A 22,416-nucleotide genomic window follows, 5' to 3' on the forward strand; every position below is an offset into this window, starting at 1 on the left:
TCTTTGTATGAAGATTCTCTGAGGAGCTGCATTTGAGTGGATACCTTCAAAACAAGTAGGTTAATAGTTCTCTTTCAATATTAAATATATTCAAATCCATAATATTAAAACATACCTGAACCTCAAAGTCAACGTATTGTCATGGGCAAAGTTCTGGAGCTGGTATTCTTTTCCCTATAAGTCCTATATATTAAAGTAAATTAATCAATCAACAATGTCATATTAATAGGCCTACAGAAATACATGTGTCACAGTGTCAGTGTCACCTGTTGTTTGCAATAGGTGTATGTTTGCAAATGTAGAATTTGACCCCTTTATCTATCCCAACTTAATAGAAGCAGTGGCTGTAGGCGGCCTAGCCGGCCTTACCTAACCTATAAGTGCAGCAACCAGAATAGCTCCTAGAATAGTTAAATCCAATTCATAAAGTAATCTTTTAAAAGGCCACCTTATGTCTGATATTCTTGATAGGCTGTTTTATTTTTTATCAACTTTTCATCATATTTTGTATGTAATTTTGTTTTTTGTATTTTATTCTTTTATCAGCTTCAGAACCGGCTGACCAATGTCAGTCATCACAAGTTGTCAATTACTTTCTTGTAAGCTTGTGATGCTGCTCATTTCGCCAAGGGACCGTACATGTTCCTAAGTAGCCCCTCTCAGAACCCTCCGTAAAGTTTCCTGAAATTTGGATGTTACTTTATGTAGGGTCCCTATGCATTTATGATTTATTCCACGCGCTATGGTCGACAGATGTACATACCCTCCGTGCAGGCCGTGCTGCAGCCTTTTGGTGGTGGTGAGATGTTTCAAAAGAAGCATAAATCGGCTATAGGAGACAACGGAAACGTGAGAGAAATTTCATTAGGCGCAGAAGCCGTTAAGTATTTTTACTTTGTTTGACCGTTTTGGCTGCACTGAAATTCTCTCTTCCTTGACTTCCTTATTGACTTCTCATTGTACCGCCTCGCGCACAGAGAGTGGCTAGCTGCGCATCCCTACGTTCCTGCCTCTGATCTGCTCTGTCTCAGCTAGCCACTCTCGGTGCGGGAGACGGTACAATGGGAAGTCAATAAGGAAGTCAAGGAAGGAAGAGAGAATTTCAGAGCAGCCAAAACGGTTAAAAATACTTAACGGCTTCTGCACCTAATGAAATTTCTCTCACGTTTCCGTTGTCTCCTATAGCCGATATATGCTTCTTTTGAAACATCTCACCACCACCAAAAGGCCGCAGCACGGCCTGCACGGAGGGTATGTACATCTGTCTACCATAGCGCGTGGAATAAATGCATAGGGAACCTACGTAAAGTAACATCCAAATTTCAGAAAACTTTACGGAGGGTTCCGAGAGGGGCTATAGTTCTATGTTCCCCACCCCGCAAAAAAGGGGATTCTGCCCCCATACTTTGTTCCCTGCTTACAATAATAAACCTAACCCTAAACTAAACCTTAAGTAAGAACCCGGGGAACCCTATTATTTATTAATATTTATTTATTTATTAATAATCTATTTTTTATTTTATTTTTTAACTCTGTCATCCCATAAGATCTTACCTTTACTTTGACGTTTGCTTACGGAAGTATTTTTGTTAAATAATGTCTTACTTGACGCCTTTAGACATAGCTTTAGGTGACGTCACTCACAGGCCTTAAAACAGAACAGTGGTCCCTCCTCCTAAACTCAAGTAACAAACATCACAGAGATCTAGGCTGCAGGTTGCTGCTGGCGTTCCACTATGCAGTCCATATAAAGACACGAGGTATTTCATTGAGGATATTTGACTTATTATCAAAGTCATTTTCATGGGTAGTTTTTTTCAAATTCTGTTTACGTTAAGAGAAAAGATTTTTGATTTTTAACGTAAGCTAACAACCAGCTAGCTAGCTCGCTTGCTAGCTGGCTAATTGCCCATGGGCCTAACTTACATTGTTGTCATAATAATAAGTGAGTAATGCTAACGTTACTATTGATGTTCTGTTAACGAGAACGCCTGATAGCAGCCCTTCGGCCATTAGCGGTCACTAGCTAGTAAATGGAAGTGACATTAAAAGTCAGTTACACTTTAAGCACGCTATGGTTGGTTTGTCAAGACTCTTCCCACTCTATTGTAAATTTAATGTATTTTTGCAAATGTCATACATATTACACTACGCAGGCGTTAATGAAATGGTTTAATCGAGTAAAAATCAACAGAGCCTCACAGTTAACTACTTAACAACTAGCTTTCCAGAAGGAGAGAAATAATACAGGGATGTTGATTGACTACTTTCTGACTGCTTGGACTTTGTAAACAATAGCCGATCGGTAGAAGGTTTACTTTGTTTAGATCCTCATCGGCAGTCCCTCATAATATCTCCTGTCATTAGTGCCACCGTGACATGGCACCCAATAATGACAGGAGATTTTATGATTTTATGGCCACCTAGCCTCGGAGACCGCAGGCGTTTCGTTTTCACAAGAAAAAGAAACCACCCAACACATAGGTTTTTGTCAGTCTAAGAAGAGATGTTATTGGCAGACTTTGAGCCAACATTTATGACCTGTGTAAAATGATATTGCTGAGTAAATGGCCCATCTGTAAGACTGTAACTGAACATGACTCACCTCATCCCACAGTTTGTTTTAGTATAAGCCCACCATGGAAGAGTCGGGAAGGCCTCGCTATGCTAAGGTAGGAGGAGGTCGGGTGAGGGGTATTGTGACAGATGAGACAGAAAGCTGGAGGATCCATGACCAGGGACAGGGATTCAGCCCCAAAAACGAGGGAAGTCACCAAACCAAGAGGAACCAGGGCAGGCCTTACCATGCCAGCCCTAAGAAGGGGGGCCTTGGCCCCCTGAGTAGCTCTCCTGGGGGGTTTAGGGGTGGACATAGTCCCTTACAGAGGGATGGCTTCCAGCGGTTTCCCGGTGCTGAGAACAATCGAGAGGAGAACTGGAGAGAGCGACAGCACTGGAAGAAGAACTCGCATGGAGAGGACCCAAGAGAGGACCGGGAACAGGGAAAGAGGGACTTTGCTGATGGCACTGCTCACAGCTCAGGTGAGGGAATCTGCAGAAAGAATGGGGGACACGCTTTTGGCAAATTAAGCGTATTCTTTAGCAGCCAACTGTACTTGGACCTTTTTATTACTGAGCACTGGTATTTATTATTTCATTACACAAATATTATGTTGATCCACAGTCTGCATGTTATACCTTAGATTTTTAGACTTCCACTTCCATGGATACAGGCCCAATCTTATTTGTTCTTGCCCCTCCAGGAGGAAGACGAAGGAACCGAGACCGAAGGAGGCCTTTTGGGGATGAAGACAGGGGTCCAGTGATTGACGAATCACAGCTCTCGGCCAAAGAACTATTGTCCCTGCGGCAGGCAGAGGAGCAGCTTATCCGAGATGAAATCTTTCGCCTGAAAAAGGTGACTAGCGGTCACTAGCGGTGGGCTTGCACTGCAGTAAAGTTTCCAAGTTGTTGGGAACTGGCCACTGATTTCTCTCTTATCACTTCAGCGTGCCCGCAGCAGACCCAGCGCTGTGTACACCTGCTGTCTGTGTGACATGCTGCTGGACTCGATCCCTATCGCCCAGCGTCACGCCAAAGACAAGTGGCACAAGAGGCGGGCAAGGGTGAGTTTTATTTTATTACACTTGTCACTGTAGAGTTTGAAATTTACAGTACTACTACTACAGTATTCTGACTACAGACATTGTATAGTCATAGCTTTTATACATCTCAACCTCAATGTTGAGTATTTGTTTGTACATGTGATTTCACTTTGTGTGCATGTGTTCCTAGGAGAGGCGAGAGCAGGTAATGCTGACTGAAATCCTGCCCCCTGGGCAGGAGCAGATAAGTGCAGTGAGTGCTACCTTAGCGACTGTGGCCACGGAGCAAGGGTTGAGTGACCAGGATGTAGAGAAGAGACAGTGCATCGTCTCCACCATGCAAGAGCTCCTCCAGTCTGTCATGCCTGGTAAGCTGCCTCAAAAGTATTTATGCCCCCCCCCCCGTTTGTCTGTTATATTCTTTCTATTTTATTCTTTTGCCATTATTATTTTATTTTTCCATTTATGCACTTTCCCTTAATTTATTGTTTTTTAATGTGTAGGCTGGCCCCAAATATTTGATATTCGGATACTAAATATAATCATTGCACAGCAATGTCTCATTGCATGCAGGGCTGAGGAGGGCTTTATTCGTTTCACTTGTGTGTTAATTCCTTGATCCTTTGCATTTTTTTCCTGGAGCTAATCTCTACAAGCTCACAATATACCGTGATTTGTTGTAAGCTACAAAATGTACTCGTACGAACAATGTTGGTATAGGAAAATAATATATGCATAGATTATAAACGACAATTTTGCCACATAAAGTGGATTACAGATGTACGCATATGCGTACGTACAGAGATTCCCAGATGTATTTATTACTGGCCTCTGGAGATAATAATTTAGCTGCCAAGAGCCTTGGCTTTAATGTGTTTGCTAATTGATTTTGAATAGATATTCAGATTTGAACATTCTCTTGCTCTTCTCTCTCTCACTCTTGGCCACTCACTCTCGATGTCTCTCGCTCATTTCCATTTACAGAGATAAATCTCCGGCTATATGGGTCATCCTGCACCAAGTTTGGTTTTAAAGATTCTGATGTCAACGTTGACATTCAGTACCCCCTTCACGTGAGTAGTACAGAGCCAGGTCATTAGGACTGCAACTGTACAACAGCAAATCAAACTCATTTATTTAATCTTAAAAAGAATATATGTACACACACAAGGAAAAAATGCCGCATAATCTTTAAAATCAATTGGGTTTATTTTGTGCCAATTAATTTATGTAATTCTTTAACATAATCACGATAAAGTAATTGATACTAAATCGCTAAAATAATGCAGCCCTAGATCAATGGTATGTCTTTGACATTGTCTGCATAGTTCCTTATTTGTTGGGCTGGGCCCACCACATTCATACCGTGCATGCATTCATGTTGTAAGGTTTTGAACTGGAATGTATTCACAGATGCATCAGCCTGACGTCTTGTTGAAGGTCCAGGAGACCCTCTCTGTGTGCCGTGAGTCACTCACTTTATCCAAATGCATAAATATTCAGTTGGCTCATCAGCAATGCTCCTTGTTAAGAACTATCATCACATCTGTGAACAAAATGACTACCCGATTTAAAGCTTGCATGTTTTATAAATGTCCTGCTTTTTTTTTTCGTAGCGGTCTATGTCGACCTTGAGGCAGATTTTCATGCCCGCGTACCTGTGGTCATCTGCAAAGAGAAAAAGAGGTTTGTTGTCTCCATTGTTGGCTCTTGAATCTACCTCTGCTAATTTCATCACTGCCTGTGGCTTGGCACGGCACTCATGGGAGAATTTAAGAGACTGATCATGTTGTTCCTACAGCGGTCTGATCTGCAAGGTGAGCGCTGGAAACGACAACGCCTGTCACACCACTGCCTACTTGTCTGCCGTAGCCAATCGGGAACCTATCCTCCTTCCACTGGTCCTGGGCTTCAGACACTGGGCCCGGGTGAGTTTCTAAAAGAGCTGTCATTCTGTGATCAGAACATGATGGCATTCTCCCGTCAATGGTTTCATTTCAAATTTCACATGCGTTTAATGAACCATCTAATAAATCTTACAAACTACCAACTCCACGTCACCATGCTTTCTGCAGTACCTGTGAAAAGCCTAGTTTCCATTACACTTTTATCAGTTAATTTCCACAAATGAGCACAGACCATTAACTTATCTGCTGATTCTCTCTAGACCAGATACAGTATACAAACTGGCAAAGCGAATTAATTGTGTATGTTGTCTCAGCTCTGTCAGGTGGACCGAGCGGATGAAGGCGGTCTGCCGACATATGTCTTTTCCCTGATGGTCATCTACTTCTTGCAGCAGCGAAAAGAGCCACTCCTGCCCACATACTTTAACCATGAGGTGTGCAAGTTTTCTCCCATTTGTCTTGCGTTAAAATATTTAAAATATAACATTCATGAGCTTAACAACAAACTGCATCATCCTCAGATAAAGGAGTTTTCACTCAGCAAGTTGTCTGAATTCAATCTCACAAACCTGGTGGATGGATTTGTTCACTGGACTTACTTCCCCACATCCAAAGAGAGTTTGCGGCCAATAGAGGATTCATTTAAGAGCGGAAAGGTAAATCTCTTCCTACCGATCTGGTGACATCTAAAAAACGGCATTGCAGGAACTAGTGCAAACACTTTTGGGTGGTCTTTCATATTGCGCCTGGGCTGGTACCAATATTGGTTTTAAGAGCAGTGTGTGCTGGTTTTCTCGCTGTTTTAGCCTATATACTGTATTGATTTCCCTCAGGATATCAGTAGGTGGAGATCTTTGGTTGGTTTTTGTTGTACCGGCCTCCACTTGATTGTTTTATGTTGGACAATGGACATTAGACGTTATTTTTAGACATCCATTATCAAGATGTTTTTTGAGGGGATCATAGTCATCTTTTATAGACTGGTGGGCAAAATAACAGAAGTGATGAATGTTGGCCCACTTTAAGTGAGATTTGAATGAATAGTTACCATTAAACATTGGAGGTACTACCATCACTGGGCCTTCAATCCACAACCAAAAGTGTTTAGGCTTCTGAATTTACATAGTGTCAATTTGTTATATTCTTTGTCACGTGTGAGTATGTACTGTATATCCTCTTGCCAAACAGGCTCCACTGGTGTTCCAAAGACCTTATGCCTCTGTAGAGGTTGGCCTCCTGTGGGTAGAAATGCTTCGCTTCTACTCGTTGGAGTTCAACATGGCAGACAATGTGATGAGCGTGCGCACTAGTGTGGTTCTCTCGCGTGAGGCAAAGGACTGGCCAAAGAAGCGCATTGCTGTGGAAGGTAAAGAGCTTGTTGACTTGATCAAGATGTCAACCCTGTTTGAGCTTCTGTGAATAAATGGTCTCGACACACGATCACAAATTTGTTAAAGGGGGTGTAAAGTCCTATGTTAACCCATTTTGACCTGAGATCTGAAAAGTTTTCGGAAAAAGCTGTTTCTATGTCAGTCGTTCTTCGATTTTTCAAAAATAGCAGACCTACAAGCTCGTAGCGTGCCACTCCGTGGTGCACTATGAGCTTGTAGATCTGCTATTTTTCAATGGCTAAAGCATAACATAATGCTAACACCAATTTTAGGGTTCCTGCCCAAAATGGGATAAAAAAAGGTTAAAGCTCTGTTCTGATGGTAAACATTGCTTGCTATTAGTCTGTCTTTTACAGGAGTCTCTCTGGCTCTTTAGAAAACGGAACCCCACAAAGATTTCAGTTCCAATTTTGTCGTTTTTTGTTTTGTTTATCCTGTATATTCATTAGAATGTATATCGGAATATAGAGCTATTTAACACTTTATTACACACACTTAAAGACACTGGCCCGACTAATCTTAAAGGGGAAATCCTGCATGTGTGCTCAATTCTCTCTGACGTGGCTTTAAATTCATGTCTGCCTTTCTATGTTTAGACCCGTTTGCCGTGAAGAGGAATGTGGCTCGCACACTAAACAGTCAGCAAACGTTCGACTATCTCCTGCACTGCCTGAAAACCACCTACAAGTACTTTGCCCTGCCACACAACACGGCAGCTACCAACCACAAGGTGGAGTCACTGCAAAGGCCTGTCCAGGGGGCCGCAGATGCAAAGACATTGGGAGAGGAGATCGTCCACCAGGCAGGCATGAACACGGCCACAGTTAAACCTCCTACCGAAGGAGAGGCACCTCAAGACTCCGATTGTATTATTGAAGAGGAAGAGGTCAATGAAGAGTGCGACTCGGACGACGAGGGGGAAAAAGAAAAGGCAGACTCTGGCAAAAACAGCCTCTCTGAAGATGATGATGATGATGAGGAGGTGGAGGAGGAGGAGGAAGAAGAAGAGGAGGGGGACGACGACGTTGAATTCTGCCGACAGCATCTAGACAGCCTCACCACGGAGGACGAGGAGATCTTTCTAGTTGACGAAGTCTCAGGGGAGGAGCTCCTCTCTGACGAAGAGGTCCCTGACTTGGCGCCCAACTTGACGCCCACTTCCATGGATGAGGAGGAGGAGGAGCTGGCTCCTATCATTCTGTCACACCCACCTGTAGAGGGCTTTGAAGTCAAGAATGGAAAACAGAGCGGCCTGCGCTATGAGTTTACCAGGCAAGCATTCACACGAGGCAAGGTAAATATGACCTGTGTTTACGTTATGAGCAAATGTTGATATTTTGCTGGTACTTCTGCATTTGAAGATGAATAGAGAATGCAGCTCAACTAATTGGCAGCAATGCTTGCATGTACAGTGTAAGTAAATCTGAGCTGTTTTCTCTCCTAGTCCCACATGGTCGTGTGCAGCTTGTGTAAACATGACGGCCATCTGAAGAAAGACTGCCCAGAAGATTTCAAGAAAGTGGAGCTTGAACCCTTGCCTCCAATCACACCGAATTTCTTGAAAACCCTCAACGCTGTGTGTGAGCAGTGCTATGGTAAGTGTGTGTGTGTGTGTGTGTGTGTGTGTGTGTGTGTGTGTGTGTGTGTGTGTGTGTGTGTCAGTCTAATCTGTATGCCTGGATCTCAGTATCCAGATGTATTTGTCTGGACAACCGATCTTGGCAAACCTCATTGGCTGCCCAGACAAATGCATCCGGCCACTGAGACTGCTGTATGATGATATGTCGGTCACAGTTCTGTGGCAGTGGAGATGAAACGGAACTATTCATGGTTGATTGGAGTCGGCAGGTCTGTCATTGCCCCTAGACTTTTCTCATCTTCATTGCTGCTATCCTCATGTCATGGGTGAACACCTGCCCCAAGCAGTCAAAATGATCTACAGAACCGAAGGGCAACTACTCAACAGATTTAGGACTAAAGGTCGACATTTTACAGGTAAAGGAGACTAAAAAAAAAGTGTTTGGGCCTGTCTCAATGTGGATCTTTGTGTTCCCCTAGAGGACTTTGCCCCTGACACCCTGGAAATAGATGTGAGAGAGTACATCCTTCGCGACCTGGAGAACTTCGTCAGAAGGCAGTTTTCAGGTAAAGGCTCCAATTCTAATTAGAGCAGTCCTTGTGGAACTAAAAAGCTTTTACTCTCTTTGTTCACCAAGATGTTATATCCAGTTAAGGTTCCTGCAGGCCTGCACACTGGACGCGTTTTTGGATGTTTAGCAGCGTTTCGGTTTTCCGAAAACGCATCCAGTGTGCAACCACCTTTTAAAGTGTGAAATTAGTATTAGTATTATTAGAAAGTATTATGAGATTAAAATAAAATTTAGTATTGAGTAATAAAAACTAATATGTGGTGCGGTTCACTTTAGTTAGGTCCTTGTTATGAACTTCTATTAAGATTTGATCATCTGAAGACCTCAGTTATTGTCTACATCTGGGAAAGTAGTGGGTCAAGGAATTATTTTTGTATCTTGTGGACAGGGGCAAAGCTGAGGTTGTTTGGGTCGTCCAAGAATGGTTTTGGCTTTAGACAGAGTGACCTGGACATCTGCATGGTGATGGAGGGACAAGCCACCTCCGATGTAAGTAGTGTGTGTGTATGTATATATAACCCAAAAATAATCAAGTGAAAAGAAGGGAATGTCAGCACTCGGCACACAATATACTGCGTCTGCCATAGGTATCCAGGTAAAAATGGTTTAGTTTACTTTGAACAGCAGTTGTGCAATGAGAGTGATAACAGACTGCCTCTACTTAGAAGAAACTCTCTTGATTGGTTATTTACCTAACCTGTTGGCTGAGCCACATAGCATTTAGCTTGGTAGCTAACTTATCTTTAGTCAAACAGTGCTGCCAGGAAAGAGACAAGTCTCGAACAACACTGGTGTGATTATTCACAACTTTCCATTAAATAAGTGCAAATCTCTTAATTTATTTTTCAGGGTCTGGATTGCATTGGAATCATTGAGAGCCTGGCGAGATTACTGAAGAAACACCCAGGTTACATATGCCCCTAAATGTTTTATAATGTTTGCGCCTGTGGTGTTTGTTTTTTATTTTTTAATATAATTCTCTTCTTTCACCATGATTCTTTGACTTTTCGCTTTATTTAAACAAATAACCAAAGAAATGTCATGGTAACATTTCCATCTCTACTCCCCTCAGGTTTGAGGAACATCCTGCCAATCACTACAGCCAAGGTGCCCATTGTGAAGTTCTTCCATGTCCACACAGGGCTGGAAGGAGACATCAGCCTCTACAACACCCTGGTAAGGACTACAGAACAAACTCATGTTTTTAGTCTTCTGAAATCGCTATGCAGACTTCATTCACTCACTGGATTGGATGCCTGCATAACGCATGATGTGACATTTTGTACTTTCAGGCCCTGCACAACACTCATCTGTTGGCATCGTACGCCGCCATCGACAAGAGGGTGAAGTTCCTCTGCTATGTCATGAAGGTGTTTGCCAAGGTGAGCACGCTACACGCACATTGCAACAACAGACATCCTTGTGTGCACCACTATAGTGGTTCTTGGTGTGGGTGGGGTCCATCCATGGGCACCTGAGGGTTTTCAGGAAGTCTGCTAAATGAGTTTAAGACACGTAAGACACTACATTTTTGTCCACACTGTTAAAAGAACACTGCTTTTCATCTCTGGGTCCCCCAAAGAAATCCCTCAATCTCATCAAATGGGCTTCCATGGCCTAATGCAGTTGTTCTCAACCAGTGGTCCGGGCCTCCGGGGACCACCAGTGGTCCTTGAGGGGGTTCCAGGTGTTCCCCAGCGAAATGATAGAGTTGGTAACCAATTGGATCCTTATAGATCTTAATTTCATGCTCTAGGGAGTTAAATTATTGCAGCGATATAGTAACTGTATTGAAATATCTATTTTAATTTAAAAAATTGAAGTATATTCGTAATGTGTAAACGGCAAGTATCATATCGCAGTGGAACTAATCGGTATCGAATCGTTTTGCAATGTAAATAATCCAGATCATGCCAGAATCACTGTTTACTCATTTATATCCATAAAAATAATTCTTTCCCTTAAATTTCACCCATATTTAATGTATTTGCTAAATGGTTACTGTATCGATTTCAAATAATTCTATCGTATCGCCATAATGAACATGAATATCTATGTATCGTCAACCATGTACACCCCTAATTATAACGCATCTGCATTACTTAATTTACAAGAAGTCTACATGATTAGAAATAATTATATTACAATATTTGCCTGTTATCTCTCCTAATGGTGACAACCATGTTTTGTTTCTGAGAGGCTAAATCTCATCAAATGGTCCATGGCTCAAATGCAGAATAAATGGACCTCGATATGAAAAGGGTTGAAAACCACTGGCCTAATGCATGTCAAAGTGAGGGTCATTGTTAATATTTAGTATTACAGTGAATGATGCTAAACCTTTTTAATGTCCAGTTTTCTCAGATTTCTGTAAAACCTCTAATACTTTCCGTTGTTGTTCGTCCAGATGTGTGACATTGGAGATGCGTCCCGTGGCAGCCTCTCATCCTATGCCTACACCCTCATGGTCCTGTTTTTCCTCCAGCAGAGGGAGCCACCGGTGATCCCTGTACTGCAGGAGGTAACTCGCCCAAACCTGAGCACGTGATTGTTTGGGCTCTATCCATCTCGTAACACCGTGGACATTGTCTTTCTCTATGAACTTGTCTTGTTTTGTTGCAGATTCATGACGGAAGCAAGAAACCAGAGGTTATGGTCGATGGTTGGAACGTCTATTTCTTCGATGATTTGGAAGCACTGGTGGGTTTCTTTCCTCATTGTGCTATATGTCCCAACATGCAAACAAGTTGACGGAAGCGTGATTCTGAGATATTGTGGAAGCTGATAAGAGACGAGCTGACTGAGTATAGGGAGTATTTACAGGTAAAGGTACTTATATCACTTCCTATCTCCACCCGTCAGTGTCCATTCTGAGGTGAGACACCTCCATCTAGTCGTCGTCTCCCCCCCCCCCCCCGTGCGAACACTCAGAATTGACAAGTGCAACACATTAAACCCCTATTTAAAAAAAACCCAACCGTACACCCTGTGTCTTTAGTCCCTTTTACAATGTCACAATGGCTGGAGACTTGGGCAGATTTGGGTGGCCGACAGCGTGGCGGCTGAGCCAACTCCACCGGCTCGTCTGGGACTATATGAGCAGGCATAAGCCGATCAACTGAAATCCGCTCCTTATTCCCCCCTCATGTCCACTACAAAGTTCTTGGGGCCCACCTCGAGGACACGGAAGGGCCCATCATAAGGAGCCTGCAGCAGAGAGCGGTGTGCATCATGACTAATACATACGTAGCTGGCAGCCATGAGGTCCTTCGGAATGTAGGAAGGGGGGGGAAGGCAGTGGTGTGTAGGAACTGGGGCAAACTCACTCGCGTCCCGGAAAGCAGAGCGGTGAACCGTGGTGGACCAAGGGCCAGAGGACCCAGGGAGAAACTCCCCAGGGACCCTCAGCAGACCGGTGGACCGTGGTGGACCAAGGGCCAGAGGACCAACTCCCCAGGGACCCTCAGCGGTTGACCAAAGACCAGCTCGGCCGAAGAGGACTGCAGGTCCTCCTTAGGTGCTGAACGCAGGCCCAACATGACCCACGGGAGACGGTCGATCCAGTTGTCGCCTGTGAGCGCGGAGCGATGAAAATACTCTCATATTAATTGGGGGTGAAACTATCGTACTACCCGAAAGCCAATCGCTCAGCCACGGTGCGCCACAGCTCAGAAGTGAACTGGGCTCCCCTGTCCGATGGCATGCCAAACCAGGTCACCCAGCCGGAGATGAACTCCCGAGCGACCTCCGACGCTGTAATGTAATAGATTCAGGGGAACCACCTCCGGCCACCTGGAACCCTACAAACCCTCCCGCGCACTTAGATCAGCCAACGCAGGGAAGCTGGAAGTACCCTCAATAAAAACGCCGGGACAACGCTCCACACGTCCCAAACTCTTCTCCCTTCTGGCTCCAAAACTGTGGAATGCACTTCCCGTTGCAATCAGAACTGCAGCATCACTCCCAATATTTCGCCGTAGACTGAAAACCCACCTTTTCAGACTCCATGGCCCATAGCACTTACCCTACCCCCTTAGATAGCACTTTTTTAGACTTGGATAGCATTTGATACAGACTTATGTCATGTAGACGGCACTATAATTGCATTGTATGTAGTCATAGCACTTCATAGTACATTATGTATAGCATACTATATATGTATAGTTTCACAATATAGATATTCCACTGCTACGTTCTTAGCTTACGCATGTTTCATGATAAATGCTTTTTATATATGTGATCTATTCCCAATTTCCCATGCTTTTTTGCTCTTGCTTAATGTAAGTCTCTCTGGATTAAGAGCGTCTGCTAAATGCCTAAATTGTAAATTGCCACCCGGTTGTCTTTGGGCCCACATGCTGAATGTCTGTCGTAAACTCGGATATGGTGGAAAGTTGGCACTGCTGCCGAACGGACCACGGCTCTGTTGTCTTGGCCATGGCAAAGAGCAGGGGCTTATGGTCCACATATGCGGTGAACTACCTCCCCTCCAGTAGGAACCTGAAGTGCCGTACCGCCAGGAAAAGGGCCTGCAGCGCCCTGTCAAATGTGCTGTATTTTCTGTGTCCCGGAGCTTCTTACTGAAAAAGGCTAGGGGCTGCCAGGCGCCAGAGAGCTACTGCCTAGTCTGAGGCATCGGTGGTGAGGGCTATCGGTGACTGCCGATCCGCTAGCCACTAGAATATCATCTTGGTAAATGAATAGATATGGCATGCCCCGGAGCACAGAATCCATCATCTGCTGGAATGACTGCGCTGCCCCTTTTTAAGGCTGAATGGCATCCGCAGGAACTCAAACAGTCCAAATGGTGTGATCAGATCACAGCAGTTTTGGGCATGTCCAGCGGATTGACCTGGCATCCGCTGGCACCTGGTCGTAGCCACGCGCCAAATCCATCTTAGAAAAGATGGTGCCAGGTGGGCAGAGAAAAATCCTGGATATGGGGAACTGGGTACCTGGCATGCATGGTAATCTTATTCGGGCGCCGGAAATCACCACACGGATGCCACTTTCTGTCTGCTTTGGGGACCATGTGCAGAAGGGACGCCCCACGAACTGTTGGATCGGCGCACCATGCCGAGCCATTCCTGCGCCGCTCCCGAGTGTGCACGGGTATGTGTCAAAGGACACGGAGTCAATCAGCCGACGTTTGTGACGCCCAGTATAGGCACCGACACAGAAGCAATAATAAAGTCCCAGGCAAACTGATGTCCATTTAAACACAGTCGAGGGAAGTACCATTAGCTGCATCCAGCGGTGGTCCATTTTCGTTTCCTACGGCGTCCGCACAGACGCAGGCAGAAGACGTGTCCTCAATAAACAGTGTGTCCTCATTGATGACGCCATCACTCATAGAATCTCTCTCCCTCTCCTCTGCCCAACACCGGTTGGGCAGGAGGTTTGGCTGCCGTGTCACCGTTCATGTTCAGGGTCACCACTGTGGAAGCTGATGAAAGAGACGAGCAGACGGGAGTATAGGGAGTCTTTGTGCTTGAATTTGTTTGGAAGTAAAGTACACACGGGTAAAGGTTATATGATACCTTATATCACTCTCCACCCAAGGAAGCTTAGAGAAGGACATGGTCACGTGACTGGGCTGCGCCATGACACTTTCATGGGAGCCAAACTACACCCGGAAGTTCGGCAGAATGCACTGTAGTCTATTAGGGATGGCCACCGACAACCGTTAGCCGTTAGCCGTTTATTAATTTGTTTACCGACAACACTAACGGCTAATGGTTCACAGATAAAAAAAATATATATTTTATTTTGAAGCGCCGAGAGCGGGCACCGCGGCCAAAACACCAAGCACACGCACACACACACACACACACCCCCCCTCTTTCCACCTTTACTGTCAGTGCAACCACGCATGTGCCGTGACTTACTTCCCCCAAAACAAAAACACCAACGCAACTGCATGAAGTACTAGTGGACTGTGGAAGCAGGAGGGAAAAAGAAAAAAAGACGAAAACACACACAGCATTGCGCGCCCGCAGATCTGCCCTTCATGCAACGAACGTTGGTTCCTTAAACGGCAGATCTGTCGTTTTATGGATCATAGAACGAACGTACCGGTATGCTGTTAGCTTGTTGCTAACGGGACCCCCCCCCCCCCCCCCCTCTCTCTCTCTCTCTCTCTCTCTGACGTTCTCTCTCTCTCTCGCTCGCGCGCGTTAGAGAGACGTCTTTCTCTCTCTCTAATCCTTCCTGAACGGTCCGCGATACATATGTGCGGATAGAAGACTGTAGCCTACGCACTAGTGCACTGATTGACAGCAGGCCGCGTGTAAACGGTGTATTTGTCTATTTTTAATGCGCAAAACAGCGCTTTTTTTTCCTTAACGGCTAACGGTTAATTAGCCGGCAAGTCCTGGCGGTAACCGGTTAATACAATCTTTCCATTTGGCCATCCCTATAGTCTATGTGAGCTCAGTGACCAGCTCATGAACAAACACTTTCTGAACGACAGACCTTTTTGTAAAGTAATCTCTTCTGGAAAACAACAGATATAACCCACTGTGTAATGTTTATAGACGTATGGTATCTAAAGAGCACAAAGTACCTTCTGAATGTAGTATCGCGAGTCTTCCCACAAATCTTGCGATACCTCAGAGCCAGAAAAGATACCTGCTGCTGTTTAGATCCTCAGATAAAATTATATACTGTGCACATTGAAAAGCAAGTGATTAGAAAACAACCTGTGATACGTCTTCGTTTATATTCCTGAACAGATTATATTACAAAGGTCTCAATTTTTCAGAAATAATATTTATGAGCTGGTCCAGCCGGCGCCATTCACATTTAACTTTGGGAGTGAGTTTGGCTCCCATGAAAGTGTCGTGGCGCAGCCCAGTCACGTGACCATTTCCTTCTCTAAAGCCAAATTCCAATACCGCAACTTTCACACTCACTCACTCCCCTCGCGTCCTCCACTCGCTCCTTAGCGCCGCCCCCAGCGAGGAGGAGAGGTTTCGATGCGAGGACAGAGTGGTTTCGATGCGAGACAGAGTGGTTTTGTCTCTAGAATCGGAATGTACTACGCTGTCATTTCAAAGCGACGGCACATTCGAGATCACGTGTATCAAGTTTATATTGTTTGGCAGTAAAGTACAAAGACTCCCTATATTCCGTCTGCTCGTCTTATTTTATCAGCTTCCACAGTGGTCACCCTGACGTTTAATTGAACCCATTACCACTCATCAGTGTCCATTCTGAGGTGAGACACCTCCACCTAGTGTCAACCACAATATAATGAAATGAATATGCATAATTGGTGGCAACTAGCACGCGTAGAAATGGCTTCTGTGTGAGTGAGGCAAAATGTCTTCAAATGATGGAAACATGACTATCAAAAAGACATTTGGTCCAACTCCATTCATGTAAATGCCATCATAGCACATCACCCAGCCACCGGCTGCAGATTGTGTTGCACAGTTTGAACGTTTTTTTATTGATGGTACACTGTTTTCTTATGCACTCTTCAGAACATGCTTCTGTATGCTTGTAGATCAAGAGTCTGCAACTACGTTTGGGTCAGGTACATTTATTCTAAGCCATTATGTTGTGGGCCTGAAAATATAATCAAAGGCTACTTGTATTTAATAAATGTGTAGTTGTTGGGTTATTATTATTTTTTTACCGCAACTCTGTGACTGACCACCTTAGAAGATCTACTTTTGTTCTAGTTGCAGAACATGGATCAAAACAAACGAGTTGTATATGTGGTGGCATAATAAACAGACGGAGACCTTTATTGATCCCACAGGGAAATCCATGCACTGAAAGCATCACAGGCCACTTGAAAGCGTCATATAGTCTGTATTTGGCTGCAGACCGCCTAATAGTATTGAACATGGTATTGGTCTGATTTTTATGTCGCTGTATGACTTGTCGTTGCCAAAAATAGCTGATGTACAAGCTCACCTGTTGGCTTGTAGACCAGTTATTTCTTTGGGAGTGACTCCGCCATACAACTGATTATAAATTTGGCCTTTTCCTGTCTTCCACCTACAGCCTAAACGGTGGTCACAGTATGGAAAGAACACTGAATCAGTGGGGGAGCTGTGGCTTGGAATGCTCCGCTTCTACACTGAGGATTTTGACTTCAAGGAGCATGTTGTGTCCACCCGACAGAGAGCCTGTCTCACCACATTCAATAAGCAGTGGACCTCCAAGTACATTGTCATTGAAGGTCAGCCTGGGTACCTGCAGCACAACATTATTCCATTATTATTCACATATAAAACCCAGGAATCGATACAGTTTCTGGGCTGACAATAATTGTATGAATTTGTGTGTTGTCTGGCAACATGTAATACTTTTGTCTCTCTCCTGACCCACTACAGATCCATTTGACCTGAATCACAATCTGGGTGCTGGCCTGTCGAGGAGAAGTATGATTTGTTCCCTGCTATTCTCACATTTCATGAAGTTATTGGTATCACTGATTACTTGGAATATTAATAACACTTTTCTGCTACTCGTATTGGAGGCATGTTCTATGGTGTTCCAATCTGCACTGCAGGGAGATTCTGTTTAACCCATTTTGGGCGGGAACCCAAAAAGCATTGTTATGCTTCAGCTATTGAAAATTGGCAGATCTACCAGCTCATATCTCGCCACCGAGTGACGCGATACGAGCTTGTAGGTCTGCTATTTTTGAAAAGTCGAAGAACGACTGACATAGAAACATAGCTTTTTCAGTAAACTGTCAGGATGTAGAAGACATTTTTAGAATCTGATCTCGGGTCAAAATGGGTTGAATACTGCGGCCAAAGGACTTTCCTAATGTTAACGTGTTTCCCCTAAACAATTCAGTAATTGATTTATCCACCACTTTTCTTTCATTTTCATAGGTAATAGCATGGGATCAATATCATTTTACGGTTTCTGATCCGGTAATAGTGGAAATAACTTTACGTCATCAGGCACAGGGACACACGACCGAAACCTCCGGTGCCGTGTGCCTACAAATGATTCCCCTATGTTCAAAATGTATTTAGTCTGGTATAATCACTTAGTTTCTTTCATTATATTAATCGTTTGGTATGTCCGTCTTTTATTCTAACTTGTGGCGTACCTAGCAAGACTAAATGAATTGATTTGCATTCAGGGAACAAAAACAATGCGACCCCAACAGTTATTTGGTTTGATTTTTCTCCTTCTAAACCGGATCACACAGGCCAGTTTGGGAGCAGATTGAAATTATTATGCTGTACTTTTAATTTTAAATTTTCATGACTGACAGCTGCACCCGACACTCATCCGTGCAAAATTAAAGGTTTCACTAGGTTATTGGCCCAAAGCTTCCACCCCCAATGCATTTTATTGAACAGAACAATGAATGCATGCCTCAGAAATTCGACCGTTGCAACAAAAATTATTTAGTTGTCGACAGTTTGTCGTTGACACAATTGAACTGATGGAATGTTTCTTATTTTCGTCAAAACAGTGACCAACTTCATCATGAAGGCTTTCATCAATGGTAGAAGGGTGTTTGGGACACCAGTCAAAGTCTATCCCCCTGAATACTCTCAGCAAATGGTTGGTATTTATCATAAAAACTAGACATTGATGTAGAGCGACTCTCACGGCAATGTCACTGACATTTCTATATATTCATCCCAGGAGTATTTCTTCGATCCTGAGGTTCTCACTGAAGGAGAGCTTGCCCCGAATGACCGCTGCTGCAGAATCTGTGGGAAGATCGGGCACTTCATGAAAGACTGCCCGATGCGTAAGAAGTAGGTTTACTAATATCAAAGTGTATGTATGATTCGCAATAATTATGTAAGGCTACACCAGCACTTTTGGAGTCGGGTAAAATCTTATGTTTGGTGTAAACATTGGCCTAGGTCCAGGCAGAGAAGGGACTTTGAAAACAATAGGCTGGAGTCTGCAGATGGAGCCAAAGACCAGATGATGCAGAAGGGCGAGCGCTGGAGAAGACCGGATGAGAAGCGATCCTGTTTCCTGTGTGGGTCTCAAGCCCACATTAAGAAGGACTGTGTGCAGTACAGAGGCCCTGCAGGTTGATTCAACATTTTAATTTTTAACTTCCATCCAACTCTGGTGGAGGTAACAGTGGCTTTGAATGAAGTTGTGTTAGTTGGTTTTATCTAAGGTCACATCATAACAAAGTGTGGGATGAAATATGTTGCTTTTAATTCAGTTTATCCTGTGTCTGGTAGGAAATGTCAAAATGGACAACTCTTCGTACTCCTCCTCTCCTAACTCCTCATCAAACCATCTGAAGAACATGAGAGAAAAGGAGAAACAGGTGTGATATCAAACTGCATGAGTTATTCAAAATCTTATTTTTTATATTGTTTGGGTTTTTCTGCCTTTATTTGGATAGCACAGTAGAGAAAGACAGGAAACTGAGAGAGATGGGGAGTGACACACAAACTGCAATTCACTTTCCCAGAAATTGAGAATTCTGAATTTCTATCAAAGTAGATTCTGATGTAGCGTTTTAGGCATGAGGTTTAGCAGTCGAAACATTTCAACCTGTAGATGGCAGCACTGACACTGCCTGTATTTAGGGCAGAGTGCTGCACGGGTCCAATTTTCGATACCCGTACCCGCCCTGCCCGTCAATCATCAGTTCCGCAACCCGCCCATTACCCGTGATTTATATAAAACTCTAAACCAGATCCGTCCCACCCGTTACTGTTACCAGTTCGTATCACAGGCACCGATAGCTATCATTGACTTTATTTCATCCAACATGTGGTGTGGTGGTGGCGGCGGCAGTGCCTTGCACACGGAACGGAAGACATGTAGTTGACTGAGGCTACTGCTGCTTATTATCACAACATAAAGTTATATCATGATTTCGACCTGAATGGCATATTGGCATAATATATCAACAAGGAGAGGATGATAAAAGATTAGCCTGATGAGTCGACCGTCTTGATCCAAGGCTGTTTCAAACATCAGGCTAATCTTTTTATTTTTAACTTTATTTACACTTAGACAGAGTGACGCATTAGGCCAACATTACCTGGGTTAGCTTTCCAGCTTCAGTTCCCACCCGTCAAACTCTGGTATCCACGGGTATCCGACCCGTTGCAGGACTCTGATTTAGGGTGTCTTCTTGGAAATGACTAGGATAGCATTGACATGTTTTTTATTTATTTGCCATATACCAGACAGACATGAAACATGATTCAGTGTTAATGTTTTAGCAGCTAACTTTAAGGAAATTCTGTATTTTTGTAATCGTGTAATAGGACACATTCTCAACCTTATTTTAATTTCTTTATAGGGAGTACCTCTACAGGAGGACAAAAAGAAGCGAAAACAACCAGTGATATTGAGTCCACAAGCAGGTGTGTAATCTTCTGTCTGTCATCATTCAAAACATGAAGCCACTCTGGTGTGCTAAAGCATACATGCGTTTGTGTTTTTCAGGCAGTCAAGGCAGCCGACACTTGGGACGCCCCAGTCATAGGAAGAGCCCGGTGGAATAGACAAAACCATGTTCACAAAGCGGCCATTTATCACTTACTTCATACTCTCGTTGGGGTTTCCCCACCCTTGAGTATGAAGTTGGAGTAGAATGACCACGGTGAAGAGATGATCAAACCACCTCGTTCTAGTGTCTCCATCGGCCAGACGGCAACTAAATCCAACCAAATCCTTTTACCCCAAAACCTAGAATATAAATTGGACTGCATGGCCAGCTGGAACCCGCCAAAGCCAGGTTGCCAGTGGCTTAACTTGAAGCAAAGCAGGGCCTTTTATGTTTTTTTTTTATTATTATAATTTAGTTTTTGTTTTTTTAAACAGTTACTCCTCTTCAGAGGAGTCTTTTTAAGCTTATTTTCTTATTTTAACAAGACAAGCCATGATGCATGCTCCTCATGTCTTTGTTTACCTACCAGTTTTGATGGCCAGGGTTTTTTGTTTTTATCGAATTTCGTTTAAATGACATTTTAATTGTCCTGTGCACTGACATCCGTAAACCCATGTCTCTCATCCAGCCTGGAAAGCAGCTGTAGTTTGTTTCAGGGTACTACTCGCCCTGTATATAGTGTTTCAGGGTACTACTCGCCCTGTATATAATGTACTTTCATGGTTGTATTTTTATGTTTTTGAGATAATGCAACCTAAAACAAGTAGATTTTATAGATACAGCCCCGTGTGCGTGTGCGCGTGTGTGTGTTTGTTTTGCGTATGCGTGTCCGTCCAAGAATGGTGGACCTCCACTTTCCTCAGCACCCAACTTTCAAAAACCATGGTGTGTTTGTGTGTATAATTATGCTTAGAGCTGCTATGACTGTGACTCGTACAACAAGAACACAGCCATTTGAACTTGGGTCTTTTGTGTTCTCTTCAAATTTACACACTCGATTAGGTTATTTAAAAAAGGAAAAAAAAAATATTTTGACTATTTCATTTCTACTACTAAATATTCCAGTTTGTGAAAAAGCTTACAAATACTGCTAATTTGAGACCATTTTGATTAATTTGTGGAGATAAAAACATAGCCTGGAATCCAGACTGATTCGCTCCGTTCGGCAGATTTTTTTTCTTCTCGCTTCACTTCTCAGAGAAGATGGGGAGGAAAAACCCTTCAGAACGAAGCGATCAGTCTGGATCCAAAATGTATTTAGCAGGTGTTTTGTGGCCGCCACGGTGCCTCAGATCAGTTGCTGCACAGTGAGGCTCCATTATACTATATTGAATGTGTTGCTGCTAGTAATCTGTCTGAAAGACCTGCTCATCAATTAAATTTTAAAAAAGAATATTTTTATTCCTTGTCTTGATTCAATAGTGATATCTTTAGAATTTTAACTATAATTTCTATTCAAACTATTGTAGTGCGGGGGGGGGGGGGGGGTATATTTGTGACGGGACGATATTTTTATTTATTTTGAATTTGACCACACTGAGGCCCCTTTTCCACCGGTTCAGTTCCATGAGCCAGAGCTCCAAAATTGGAACGTTAATTATGAATTGAGTGAGCAAAACCATATCTATATCAGATTGTTATCACCATGACACTTCCCCAATTGAGTACTTACACGAAGACAATGATTTATTGTATTATTAAATATGCAAATGAGGCATTATGTAGGACAATGCAAAATAATTGAAAATATGTCAAATCTACTACTGTGGAAGGGTTATCATGTATTAATTTACCTGGATTGATCCTATAAACTATTTAATATAGGTCTAGTTTTACCCAACAATTTCGGAGCTCTGGCTCATGGACGAACCAAAAACAACTGAACCGGTTCCCATTGGGAACCAACCGGTGGAAAGGGGGTCTGAAAGTGGAACCAACATCTTATCAGACATTTCTAGTGGGAACCAAATGGGCGATGCAAATTCGATTGACGTCCTATTT

At 43.5% G+C, this 22,416-nt stretch overlaps 1 protein-coding gene across 1 annotated transcript; it reads left to right on the forward strand.

Moving 5' to 3' along the window:
• The first annotated feature begins 1,668 nt into the window (after positions 1-1,668).
• On the forward strand, positions 1,669-21,815 carry tut7 (terminal uridylyl transferase 7). Its single transcript, XM_080766324.1, has 29 exons — positions 1,669-1,760; positions 2,618-3,042; positions 3,264-3,418; positions 3,510-3,626; positions 3,796-3,973; positions 4,590-4,678; positions 5,019-5,070; positions 5,222-5,291; positions 5,407-5,533; positions 5,827-5,946; positions 6,034-6,168; positions 6,701-6,878; positions 7,500-8,197; positions 8,348-8,498; positions 8,962-9,048; positions 9,442-9,542; positions 9,903-9,960; positions 10,126-10,229; positions 10,346-10,435; positions 11,461-11,574; positions 11,676-11,753; positions 17,070-17,247; positions 17,402-17,449; positions 18,508-18,599; positions 18,684-18,799; positions 18,911-19,086; positions 19,247-19,335; positions 20,326-20,389; positions 20,472-21,815. The coding sequence occupies exons 2-29, from the start codon at positions 2,640-2,642 to the stop codon at positions 20,528-20,530; spliced, it is 3,927 nt and encodes a 1,308-aa protein (XP_080622450.1). The 5' UTR covers positions 1,669-1,760; positions 2,618-2,639; the 3' UTR covers positions 20,531-21,815.
• Positions 21,816-22,416: the final 601 nt, after the last annotated feature.

This window comes from Protomyctophum bolini, assembly GCF_963924005.1.
Source record: "Protomyctophum bolini genome assembly, chromosome: 6".
NCBI classification, from domain to species: Eukaryota; Metazoa; Chordata; class Actinopteri; order Myctophiformes; family Myctophidae; genus Protomyctophum; species Protomyctophum bolini.

Bases quoted from the DNA above. Each gene is read 5' to 3' on its own strand.
- tut7 (XM_080766324.1), top strand. From the start codon at position 2,640: ATGGAAGAGTCGGGAAGGCCTCGCTATGCTAAGGTAGGAGGAGGTCGG. The intron at 5,071-5,221 runs GTGAGTCACTCA...TTTTTTTCGTAG, and splicing joins GGAGACCCTCTCTGTGTGCC to CGGTCTATGTCGACCTTGAG. The intron at 9,049-9,441 runs GTAAAGGCTCCA...TCTTGTGGACAG, and splicing joins CGTCAGAAGGCAGTTTTCAG to GGGCAAAGCTGAGGTTGTTT.